This window comes from Pteropus vampyrus, unplaced genomic scaffold (genome assembly GCF_000151845.1).
Source record: "Pteropus vampyrus isolate Shadow unplaced genomic scaffold, Pvam_2.0 Scaffold126, whole genome shotgun sequence".
NCBI lineage: Eukaryota > Metazoa > Chordata > Mammalia > Chiroptera > Pteropodidae > Pteropus > Pteropus vampyrus.
The window spans coordinates 4,280,353-4,292,693 of NW_011888907.1; the positions used below are offsets into that span (position 1 = coordinate 4,280,353).

Genomic DNA, 12,341 nt, shown 5'->3' on the forward strand with positions numbered 1-12,341 from the left:
CATCAGTATTTTCTCCCTTTTTTATAATTTTTGCCTTTCCTATTTATATAGAGTGAGAAAGATGATATTAGCATTCTGTGGATAAGAGAGACACGCCATGATGAAGCCAAGTTCCCAAGGCCATAAGGGTAAGCTTGAACAGAGACCAGGTTTTGCCACCTTTGGCTTTGGGGCCAGTGCCCACTCAAGCACTAAACAGCTGGTGCCAGAGAATGACTCAGCCCCATGTGACAATGGTACTGAGACTGAGAAACTACTCTAGCAATTCAGTCTTCAACAATTTGAGGTTACTAATGATCCCTCGTGCTTTGAGACTATCTGGGGAGCCATTGCTGAGGTCATCACCTCCCTGGGCCTCAGTTTCCATACTGAGAAAATAGAAACCAGGACCTCCTTGCTGCTGGTTGGCAGAATAAAAGAGTTGGGTATAAAAATGTCTATCACAGAAGGTGCTCAATAAAGAGCAGAGCTATGCAGGGATGTGCTGGCGCAAATCCCTCATCCTGACTTGGTTCCACACCTCCGTATCCTTCAAGGCTTGGCTCGGGTCCAGCTACCTCTTCTGAGGAAACTCACCCCCTCTCTGACAGAGAATGATCTGGTACAAATGCCAGAGGTGCCAGGCAGAGAAGCCTTGGCATAAAGTAACCTGCTAGGTTTATCTTCCAGAGCCATGCTCTCTCTGGAAGAGGGAGGTGGCTGACCCTCAGTTGTATCACGGGCAGCCACACACGTTCGGCCTACCTGGAATGTGTACTTGGCACTGTAGCCCGATCTCCGGATCCGCACGGTCTCCAGCATGCCCGTGTAGCGCAGCTGCTGCAGCACCAGCTCCTCGTCAAAGCACAGCTCTCTCTGAAACGGCATGTGAGTGATCAGGGCAGGTGCCCAAGCCTACAGGTGGCTGGAGATTGGGAGCTGTGAAACAAGGTCCCACAGGATTCTAGAAATGGACATGGTCTGGGCACACATGTGGGCCCTGGCCGGTCTGGGACTGTTCCCTGCACAGCAGCTGTGTGCACCTGAGGATCCACTTTTCCTTGCTCTAGACGTTCTTTTTGGAATGAAGAGACGAAACCAGTCAGCAGCGATGCTCAGGGCACTCGTCTTTTCTAGAAAGCCTGGCATCTGATCTAATCCCTGGTGTAAAGGAGACAGGTGCTACTTCTTACCCTAATCCAAGATGATGTGCTGCAAAGAGTTCTTTCCTAAGGTCCCACTCGTACTGTCAGGTGTCGAGGTAAGTACTAGGGATTTGATAGAGAGATAGGCTGGGCATGGGAGCCACACGGATGCATAAAGGGGGCGAATCCTACTGGGGCCAGTTGGAGGTGTCACAGGAGAGGGGACCCTGGGCTGAGTGCTGAGGGCTGAGGAAGGCGGGAAAAGCTGAGCGAAGGCCCAGAGAAGGAGGGGGAGGCTGAGGGGCTGACAGGGATGTAGGGAGACACCTGCTGTAGGAGTGACGGGGAGGAGGGGCTAGGAATGATGCTGGTTCAGGGGGCTCCAAGCCTGGAGCTCAGGGGCCTGGCCTCCACGCTGGTGGGTGTTATTTTAAGTGAATGGAGGGGAGAGAATGGCATGGGGAGGGGGTCGTCATGACTGGGCAGCAGGTGTTTCTGGTATCTAATGGGCTCTTGAGGCCAGGGATGCTGCTCAACACCCTATAACACACAGGATGCCCCCAACCCCATGGCAAAAAACACCTGCTGGCACAGCCCCTGCCCAGAACAGGTGCTGATGGAGTGTTTCCAGTTGCCCAAAGTGGAGAAATCTCTAGTGGAAGAAGAGGGGCCAGATTCTGCTGCCAAAGGAATGGGGGCTAGAGACCTTCTCTGAGACAGTACTCGGGGAAGTGGGAGGTGGGAAGGGAGAAGAGGAGAGGGCAAGACTTAGGGTCCTTGCTGAGTGGGCAGAAGCTGTGGAACTTGCAGGGAGAAGGCAGACTGGTCATCAGCAGAGCGTCCCAAGAGCAGGGCGAGCCAGGGCAACAGAAAGAGTAGAGATAAAGGGGCGGAGAAAACAGAGCCACCAGGGTCCCCTGCCCAGGTTTCACTTGCACTAGAGAGGAAGTCCAGATCCCATATGGCCCCCACTAAAGTCCCAGTGGATCACTGGGGTGAAAGAAGCAGAGCAGGGGCCCCTCAGTGCTCTGTCTTTCCAGAAACTTCTGGATGAGCATTGGGCTCTGTGCTCCTGCTGTATAACCTCAATCCCTCCCTTCCGGTACATTCTGTACTGCCTGTTTTTGGGTTGTATCTAAAGAGCAACCCTGACCTGTCCCTCCTCGAGCAAACCTTCTCTGGGGCCCCTCTACATTCCAGAGGACGTCCCCGCTCATGGCTGCCCTTTTTGCCTCCTGCTGACCCCCTTGTCCCCCGCCGGCCATGGCACGCCAAACAGTTGTGAACACTCAGTTCTTTGAGGCCCTGCGCCAACCCCAGCAACCCTGTGACCACCTGACCTTGGCCTTCACCTCCTCAGGATGCGGGAGCCACTCACTCACCTTCTCAGCGTTGGAGCGAATGCAGCGGATGAAGAAGGGCTCTGCCTTCCCCAGCGCCTCCAGGAGCTTGTTAAGGGATGTCTGGGGAAAGAGAAAGAAGGTGTTCTTCTGGGACCTCCCAAGCCATACCTCTCTGTGGGAGAGGGTCCAGGTCACCTGCTGCACCACCAGGGAGACTGTGCTGATGTGGGACATGGGAGGGTACAGAGGGACATTCTGATTGGAGGCTGTGCTACCCCAGGGAGCCACTGAGCGAGCTGTGGTGTCCCTGTGGCTAAAGGCCACCATCTTCCCAGGGTTGCTCAGACCTCATCTTTGCTTCACATGGAAGGTGGGGTGCGGTAGGGGGCAAGACCAGATAAACTCCTTCTGGGGATTTAAAACACTTGTCAGCTAAGAAAAGACCATGGATGCCATGATTTTGGTCTCTGGCCTACTGTTTCCAAAAAGGATTTGTGTGAGCCCCTACATGAGGTGACTGTAATTAAAAAAAGAAAAGAAAAGAAAAAAAAAAAGCCGAGGTGGAAACAGAAGACTCTGACTGAGGAAAAGGAGGAATAAAGAACCTAATGGTGAGGGTCAGCAGCTACTGGAACCCCTAAAAAAAAGTATCCCTAAGCTTCCTGGCAGCCAGGGGAAAAAAGGGAAACATGACCTAAGGTCACAGCTCAGTAGTTACATTAATTCACATGCTGACTCGAGATATTTTTTAACTTGGTGGTTCTTAAGCAGGGGTCATTCTATCCTCCCAGGCGCATTTCACAATATCTGGAGATTTTTTGGATGCCGCCACTGGAGAGTGCTATGGGTGGGTGGAGGCCAGCAATGCTTTTCGACATTCCACAATGCACAGGACGGCCCCTACCCGGGAGAATGAATGATCCATCTGACCCCAAATGTCAAGCAGTGCCAGGTTTGGGGAATCCTGGGTAAATGATCAGCTCCCCATGTTTGTTTTAGTGGAGCCACATGAACGTTGGGCCACCCACCTGGAACTGGGCGCTGATGCTTGGTGGCTTCTTCTTCTTGTGCAGGTGTAGCAGTGACTTGGTGGTACGGTCGTGCAGGGTCATGCTGATGATGAGCTTCAGGGACTTGGAGTCCAGCAGATTCTAGGACAGACACACAGGGTCCGGCCTACCTTCCTGGGGCCACAACGGGCACCAACAGGAGGCACTGATCCTGGAGCTAAGACAAAGACCCTGGGGGTGGCAGCTCTTGGATCTGTCTCAGGACTGTGCTGCTGGAGGGTTGAGGTAGGTGGGCCTGGTGGGACTGAGCCTGGGCTGTGCCTTGTGAACGGCACCAACTCCAGGAGGGCTGATTACAGCCTCTTTCGCAGCCCAGATACTGGAAGACAAGGGCCATGGAGCATAGCCTTCCCTCTGCACAGCCTAAGGAGTGCCAACCCTATGTGGCCAGTGAGGGAATCTCCTCTGCTGACCAGACTAGAGGCTGCTCTTATTCTTCTACAAACTTCATAATCTGTCCACATGCTGTACATGAAAATGAGACAGAATACCTGAAAACATATTACCCACGGCTGGCTGCTGGGGTCTTGGCTGCCTGGAAGGACCATCCTAGCTGAAGGATTTCTTCTCTCTGGACACCCAGGAGTTGCATCCCATGGAAGTGGCTCCTGGCTAAAGACCCCTGATGTGGGGTAGGGCAGAAGGGTCTGTTGCCTCTGAGCAGCATAAACTCTGTGGTGCTGTTCACGCTTCTGGGCTCCCCATCAACCAGGCTGAGCGTACCTCCTCGCTTAGTCCTTCCTCTGCCCCCTCTTAGGCTTATCATACGAGTTCTCCTCTATGCCTCACTTGTTCAAATTCTGGTTCTAAGAAACCCAAAGAAAGATACCTCCAAATCATCTCAACAGGTAACATTTTTTGTGGAGGGTGGGGGGAGGGGGGGAAGAGGGAAAAAAGAGAGAGGAAGGAAGGAAGCCAGAGAAGTTAAAAGCCCCCACCTCCCCACCCCAATTTTCCAGAAAATGACTTGAGCCAGGAGCTCTAAGACGGGCAAAAGCAAGGTGGCATTAGATGGCATCGCTTGTTTACCTTCGGAATGATCTGCTTTTGTTTGGTACCTTTACTTTTCCTGTCAAAATATTAAAAATGGTTTTGTGAACAGAAGGAACATGGGGTCTAGATCTGGGTTAGTTCAGCAAGCCACACTTGGCAGGTTAGACGGAGCAGGAGCAGAGAGCGGAGAGTCGAGACGCACAAGTGCAACGAGGCAGCCACCACCACCTCTCCAAGGACCCGGCGGGATGCTTCTGCTACAGTCTGTGCACACTGACTTCCCCGGGTTACAGGAGCATCTGGTCTGGGGGCCACCTAGATGTCCAGAGAGTAGGAGGGGGCGGGCTGGCAATCTACATGGCAGAACGTGCATCTCCGCAGGGCCAGCTATGGGGAAGGTGATGGATCTCACGAAATGAAGGGGATACCTTGAACGGAGCTTTGAGGGACCCTGAGAGTTTCCAGCACCCACCAGGTATCCCAGCTCTATTTGCTATACACATTGGCAAACTTGAAGCAGGCCCACAGAGCCGGTGGCAGGGCAGGGGTCTGCCCTGCAAAATACCGAAATAGGGCCTGGCTGGGTAGGAGCGCTGTTTGGACTCGCGCTAGAGCAAAGTTAAAAAATGAAAGACGATATTTTGGTCAAGGAAGGGGGAACAGTCCCTACACTCTCAGACACTATGGAAACAAAAGAAAAAAAGTTTTAAAAAAATTGCAGCTTGGCTCATTTTTAAGACCAGCCGAGACAGGGCCCCACAGATCTGTAGAATTTGCAGCTGTGAGATTTTATGTGTCAGGTTTCATCTTAATCCCCGTGGGGTAGAATAAGGCCTAATAAAAATGAATTTGGAAACTGGCTCCCTTGTGGGTACAAGCTGTGCCCTCAGCCAGCCCTGAGTGTCTGCCTGGCACTATGGGTATGAAAATCATCACCCCTGCTTTGCAGATGGAGACCAAATGCTCAGAGCACTCAGGCCATGAGGTGAGTGAGCAAGAGGGAGTCTGGGTCCAAACTCAGTTTATGTGGCTTCTGGGCCCTTCCTACCACATCACGCCGCTCTCCACACAAAGGAGGGCCAAAAATCACATGCCTTACTTCCAATGGCTTCTTTATGAGCTCACAGTGGCCAAAGGAGGGAAGGAAGCAAGCCTTGTTCTGCACGTTTTAGGGTAGAAAATTAGACACTTTGTGGGAGCTGTGCTCCTGTGAAGCTGTGCTGGGCACTGGGGAGCCGGCGGGGATTTGGGCCACAGCGCAGACCCTGGGGTGGGCATATGACGGCCATTGACTGACAGCTGGTGTGAGAATAAACTACAAGACAGAGCACAGCATTTGTAGCAGCCGATTCAGCAGGTTAACAGGTCCCGGGAGCGAGGGAGGCGGTCGTTGCACTTTTTGGGGGGCACCCGCAACCTTGGGGGCACTCACAGGCCGAAGGTGTGGGGTTTCTGGAGCCGACTGAGGGACTGGAGAAGCCTACGGGGGTCCTCACCCTGCCAGGGCAATCCTTTGATGGTCTTGATGATTTGATCATGCAAATCGCTGAGTGAAGGGGAAGGGGGGCGCAGTGACAGAGAAGAGACCAAGTTAGAGCAGCGGGTTGCCACCTCGGGGTCCCTGGCACAGTTAGGACTGTCCCCAGGCCACTGGAGCCAAAACATGCAGCTTGGGGAGCCTGCTAACCACTGCCTCTCCCTCCTGTACTGAGAAGATGGGGAGGTTTGGCCAGGAGTGGCCCCCATCCCAAGGAGGCTCCCCCTTCTCTGGGAGTGCCGCTTCAGGCCAAATGGATATTGCAACGTGAGGTTTCTCAGATCACTGAAAAAGGTCTCATATTGAAGAGTCTTTTGGAATCTGTGAAAAGCATCAAGGGGCTGCTGAAAATAGAAGGCGGGCTCTCTGTGGGAAGCAGATCAGTTTCTCTTGATTCTATGGCCACATGTCAGCCTCCTTGTCAGCTTCAAGAAAGGCCTTGGGATGAATAAATTCAAATTCACACAGGGGTTCTCAACTAGGGTGATGCTGTTTGGCTGTCATGAGTAGGAGGAAGAGAGGGAGACATTACTGGCATCTGGTGGGTGAAGGTCAGGGATGCTGCTCAATCCCTATGGTGCACATGACTGCCGAGGGAGAGCTTTACCCCAGAGAGTTCAATCTTATCAGCTCGGTTTTGTTCAATGACTGTAGGTTCAGGTTTCAGGTTCAGGTCTGCATCCCTTCTAGGCCCAAACTCTGACACCCATGTGTGACAATGAGAATGGCTTAGAGGTGAAAATCAAATGCTCTGAAAATGGGTATTTGTGAAGGACATCTACATGACAAATGTCTCTGATAGAACTTTGGGAAGTGAGGTAGCAATGACTAGCTGCAGGATGAGGATGAGAGGTTCAAGTTTTTTGTTTTGTTTCTATTTTAAAAACCTCATTCCAGTTATTTCAAATGCATGTTTAAGCTCTGGGCAGTTGGCCTGGAAAGACCCCGACCGGCAGCCCCTCGTGTGTTCCATGCACCATGCCTGAGCCTGACGGCCGTACTTACCTCCACTCCCTCGCCCTCCAGGGAGGCACCGGGAGCAAAGACAACAGGGCGGTCACATTCACTTCCACACCCTGAGCGGTCAGTGCAGCGGCCAGGGTTCCGGACAAGGCCCATGGCTTCTGCCCTTAACCCCCTAACTTGGCCGAATATGGTCAAAGTACCCCTCCCTGCCAAGACCCAGAGCCCCTTGGCTTGCTAATCCCCTCTCTCCTGGCCCTGGACACTGCGCTGAGCGCCTCGGGACGCTGGCTCCTCTGTTGTGCCTCCCTGGTCTTGGGTTCGAAGGCCCTCGCTCTACTTACTTCTTGCTTTCATAGAAAGCAAAGATGTCCTCAAAAGCGTTAATATCGAACTCCTCAGAGCCGTCAACTGAGAAATCTAGCATTGAGCAGCTGAAAGGGAGAATCTGTATAAACTAAATGCTCTCCTGGGGTGGGGCCCACAGCCCGGGGACATGGCTCTGGGGAAAATGACATCACATCAGTGACTGCCTGTCAAGGGCCAAACTTACAGTCTTTGCAGGAAAAAAAATAAAAAAATAAAAAACCCCCACAAACAAATGGGTGGAGGAACACGTTTTTTTTTTTCCCTGCTTGCCCATTTTGGATGAAAAAGCTGATATAAAAAACACACCTTTTTAAAAGCAAGAAATCGAGACACCATGCTTTCAGACAAAATGACATTCAGCCACTTACTCAGGTGCTAGTTCTACCTTCATATACACACTTTCATGCATTTCTTAAAGTTTTTATTACAAAGGGCATTTGTGAATCTTGAGAAAAAAGTCAGGGACTTGGTTACCCTAGGGCCTTGGCATGTGCTGAACCCACTGCTAATACACCTCGCCTGTCTCATCTAGCTCAACTGGTCCCTCTTCTGGCTTTGTCATTGCTGCAGATGTCTGAACGGTGTGTGGACTTTTTCACTCCACCTTCCTGGGAGCACGTGCCAGCTCACTTTCACACTCAGTACAAACTGGGGTATGTGAAGGGCCCTCGGTAATTGCTAAAAGGCCACAAAACACCCACATCATTTCATGTGCAACAAGGAAGTGTCAGCGTTTCTGACTGTGAATGAAGTATCTTAGCAGATCCTCTTTTGGGACACGCTGGCTGGGCTGAGAGAGGAAGTGCCCTTAAATCAAGTCTGTCTCTCAGCAGGACCAGTGGCCCCTTGGCCCCACCCACCAATGGCCACGACCTGGCCATTAAAAGGATTCTTTGTAAACTGAGCTGCCCCAAGTGTTCCTAAAGCAGATGACACACCAAGTGAGGGCTGCCTTTCTGGGTGTAGGAAAGCGGAAGCCAGATGTTGTTTGCTTCTGGGTCTTTCTGGTTCAAGTGACTTCTGAGTAAGGTCAACCCCAACCTGGGCTCAGGGTGTGGGCTTTCTGACATCATTTTAAATAACGCCGCTGCCTACTGGCTTTGGTTGAGACAAATCAAGGTCTCGCTCACCGGTACAACTTTTCCGATGGGGTGCTGGCTCCTCTATGCAGCTCTCCCAGGGGACTTCGGGCACCAGGGCTGCCCAGACCTGCCAGGGACACAGATAAGATGGATTTAGGGAGTGGGGTCACTTGGAGCTCAAAGGCCTTTGTCTTTTTCATGAAGCTGCGATCCTGACTTGAGCCCATCTTAAAAACATGGCCTGATACTCAAATGTGGGTAGAACAGGGAACTGAGGTGTCTGAGCCCTAAACAGCACCATTTACTCCTGCTTCTCATAAAGGCCTATCCTTGTGGTCCTCCTTTTAATCAATGCCCTTCGTAAAATAGAGCCACATAGCTGGCGTCTGCGGCTCAAGGGCCCTAAGGAACTACTTAGTTGTTCAGGCTGTCAAGGAAAAACGGAGACACACTTTCCCCCCTTGTGAGGGGGATGAGGTTAAATTATACACCTGGTAGTTTCTGTCTGGGACAACGAAAGAGCTCTGGAACTAGGCGGAGGTGGTGGCTACACACCATTGTGAATATTGCTAAATGTCACTGAAAGGTGCACTTCAAAACGAACTCTGAATGTCCCCCTCTCGAAGGTGACACAGGGCTTCCCTCTACCTGCAGCCTTCTCGGCCCTCTCGGCCCGCAGGCGCCCGGCCTCCCGGAGCACGGCCATGGCCCGGATGGCAGCCCGGAGCACGGCCCAGCGGAACACGGCCACTGGGTCCATGCCGATGAGCTCCCGCACATAGGAGCTGTCACTGCCCCGCAGGAGCGCCACAATGTCCGGCCGCATGTAGTCCATGTTCTTCTCCCGGAAGTCCTGGTGGGAGCAGAGGTGGGCAGTCACTCAGTGCCAGCATTGGAAGGGCTGGTGGTGGGGTGGAGCCCATCACAATGAAAGAGAGTGGTTCCTCCTGCCTGTGGAGCTGGAGACTTGGGGTTGGGGATTTGGGCTGGGGATTTGAAACTGCGGATTTGGGCTCAGGTATTCGGGGCTGGGTCTGAGCACCCTGGCAGCTCTCCCAGCATGACTAATAAAGGGGATGGACGGAGCAAGTGCCAATAGGAAGGGGCCTCCAGGTCACCCACATGATTCCTTTCAGGTCTCCCAGGCTCAACACATACCTTGATCTGATATTTCACCTTCCCTGCAAAGTGCTGAATGATGAACGCAGGCTCCATGACGGGGGTGCCGAGGAAGTACCTGTTGTCTTCATGCTGCTGTTTGAATTTGGCCAGCAGGGTCTGGCTCGTGGCGTGGGGGAAGCTGGGGGGAGGATTCGAAATCATTAGCTCCAAGAACAGTGGTTGATCACCTGCTCTGCATGGCAGGTTGCAGGCCTTCCACCACCAAGACGGGTGGGTGGGCGGTGCTCAGGATGCTCTGGGTGGTGGAGCTGAGGGCCGGGAACCTGCCGCCTAGTATGAAGGGCCCAGGGCAAAGGGAGTGAACTCGGTAAGGCAGAGCAGTAAGACTGGGACCTAGGCCTATCGTGGGCAGCTCTCAGATACGATCCCAGGACATTCTGGCCTTGGATCCGTGTGTACCTGGATGCTATGTCTTGGAGGGTGTTTTCTCCAGGCTTCCTTGTTAGAGGGAGGGACATGGGGGCAGAATAAGGCACCCATTGTACCTGGCTATTTCTGTCTCCCATGAAGGGTATGCTGCAGCTGGCTTTGACACACCTACCTGTGCCCAGCCTCGCTGCAAACACAGCAGCACAACGTGCCTCTGAATCCCAACACCCACGGCTTAAAGGGTGGGGGGCACAGGGGGAGGTCCTGTAGCTGAGCTATGAAGCACATCTTTCTAGTGTCAGGGAAAGAGTGTGGACAGCGAGCAACCTGCTCACATGGCAGTCAGTATACATAACATTTTAATGCACTATTTTAGAAAATCCAAATAAATAAATATAAAAAATCTACAATAAAGCAAAATGGCCAGATTTTAAACAAAGACAGTTCCAACCCTGCTGGGCCAGGCCCTGCCTCACATGCCTCCCCCAGGTGTAGCTCTGGGGGTTTCCTGGGGGTGACAATTTAGCCGTTCCTAATGCCCTGCCCCTTCTCTTATCTGAAGGTTGTCTACCTGGATTCTGGTATGAATAAACCAGTCTGTCCCCATCTTGGATGGGGACTTGATGTGAGGTAGGAGGTGAGCCTAATTGCCTCAGCCCCACAGAGGCCTCAGCAGCACACAAAGGTCCAATAAAGAGGTGTAAATAAAAGACATGTCCTGATATGAATGTGACCTTATTTGGAAATAGAGTCTTCGTAGGTGTAATCAAGTTAAAATGAAGTCATGAGGCACTAACCTAATATGACTAGGATCTTTATAAGAAGAGGAGATGAGACAGAGACAGAAGAAGAGACAGTGATATGACTGCAAAGGCAGAGATTCAGGTGATGTAGACACAAGCCAAAGATACCTGGGGCCACTAGAAGCTAAAAGAGGTAGGAAGGATTCTCCCCTAGAGACTTGGGAGGGAGCATGGCCCTGCCGACACCTTGATTTCTGCCCACTTATAGTGATTTTGGACTTCTGACCTTCAGAACGAGAGGATAAACTTCTGTTGTTTTACACTGTCCCCTTTGTGGTCATTTATTACAGCAGTTGGCAGGAAATGAATTTGGTAAGTGAAATTTAGTGACTGAGATTCCAGTGACTACAGCTGGGTGACCAAGCATGAGGCACCTTATAAATATCCCTTCCAGCCTTCACCACATCCTGTGGACAAGGGATGCTAGGCTTGGTAGAGTCTGGTGTCTGGGACCCCGAGTCCACGCACTGCCCTTTGTAAGAGTGCACCAATCCTGTGCCCAGATTCTAGACGCAGGTCCCATAATCCTCTTCCAATAACTCCCAAGCCGGTGTATTTCAGAGTTCAGTTATTGCATGTGTTAATATTTCTATGGGGAATGATACGTGCACTTCGCAAATGTGAGGTCAGGATTTATGGCCAAATGAATCTGAGAAACTCAGAAGTTCTCAGGATGTTTGGATTTGGGGTACCTCTGAGGGCTACGGAAATGGACCAAGCGCCCGGGTTTGCAGACGCACCGGGCCCTGGAAACTCACTTGCTCTCTTCGTCCAGCAGATAGAAGAGGCCAGTGGGCTTCTTGCTAATCAGATGGATGCAGCCGACATTGTCTGTGTAGTCGATGTTGTGCCATGAGATCCCTTCACTCTGGTACTCCTCCTGCAGAGTTTGGGGGGGTATCCAGTAAGTTCATTATTTCATGGCTGTGTTAACAATGACACAGCACGTTACATATAAACGTGTTATATTTATGTATGCATGTACACATTTACATGTAGACGTGTAAGTAACAGAATACATATTATATCAATAGAAATGCATTAATAATTAAGTAATATTGTTACATAAGTTAATAATTAGCACCATGAAATAGAATGTACATTCTCAAACATCTATCAGAGTAATGAGCTTAAAATCATACTTAAAAGTCACCCAGGAGTCAACAAACTTTCTCTTTAAAAGGGCCAGACTGTAAGTATGCTGGGCTTTAAGAGCTAGATGGTGTCTGTCACGATTACTCGGTTCTGCTGCTGTAACTTGATATGTAAATAAATGAGCGGGTTCATGTGCCAATAAACTTTGTTTATAAAAACAGGTAGTGGGGCTGGATTTGACTGTTGGGTTGCTGCTCTGGAACTGCAATGTCTATAATAGCCATATAATGTAAGTGACCTATGTAACTTCAAATTTTCTGATAGCCGCATTTTAAAATGTAAAAAGAAACAGGTGAAGATAACTTTAATAACATACTTACTTTAACCCCATATTTCCAAATCTTTGCGATT

General features: G+C 51.1%; 1 protein-coding gene across 1 annotated transcript in view; it reads right to left on the reverse strand.

The window, feature by feature from the left end:
• The window catches only part of MYO9B (myosin IXB), a 77,733-nt gene that overhangs the window by 17,500 nt on the left and 47,892 nt on the right, over positions 1 to 12,341 (reverse strand). Inside the window, exons 11-19 of the mRNA XM_011366859.1 lie at positions 11,594 to 11,715; positions 9,640 to 9,781; positions 9,130 to 9,334; positions 8,530 to 8,608; positions 5,963 to 6,076; positions 4,567 to 4,606; positions 3,496 to 3,618; positions 2,507 to 2,587; positions 745 to 855 (exon numbers count right to left, since the gene is read on the reverse strand). Coding sequence (XP_011365161.1) covers positions 745 to 855; positions 2,507 to 2,587; positions 3,496 to 3,618; positions 4,567 to 4,606; positions 5,963 to 6,076; positions 8,530 to 8,608; positions 9,130 to 9,334; positions 9,640 to 9,781; positions 11,594 to 11,715 — 1,017 coding nt within the window. The remainder of the gene's footprint in view (positions 1 to 744; positions 856 to 2,506; positions 2,588 to 3,495; positions 3,619 to 4,566; positions 4,607 to 5,962; positions 6,077 to 8,529; positions 8,609 to 9,129; positions 9,335 to 9,639; positions 9,782 to 11,593; positions 11,716 to 12,341) is intronic.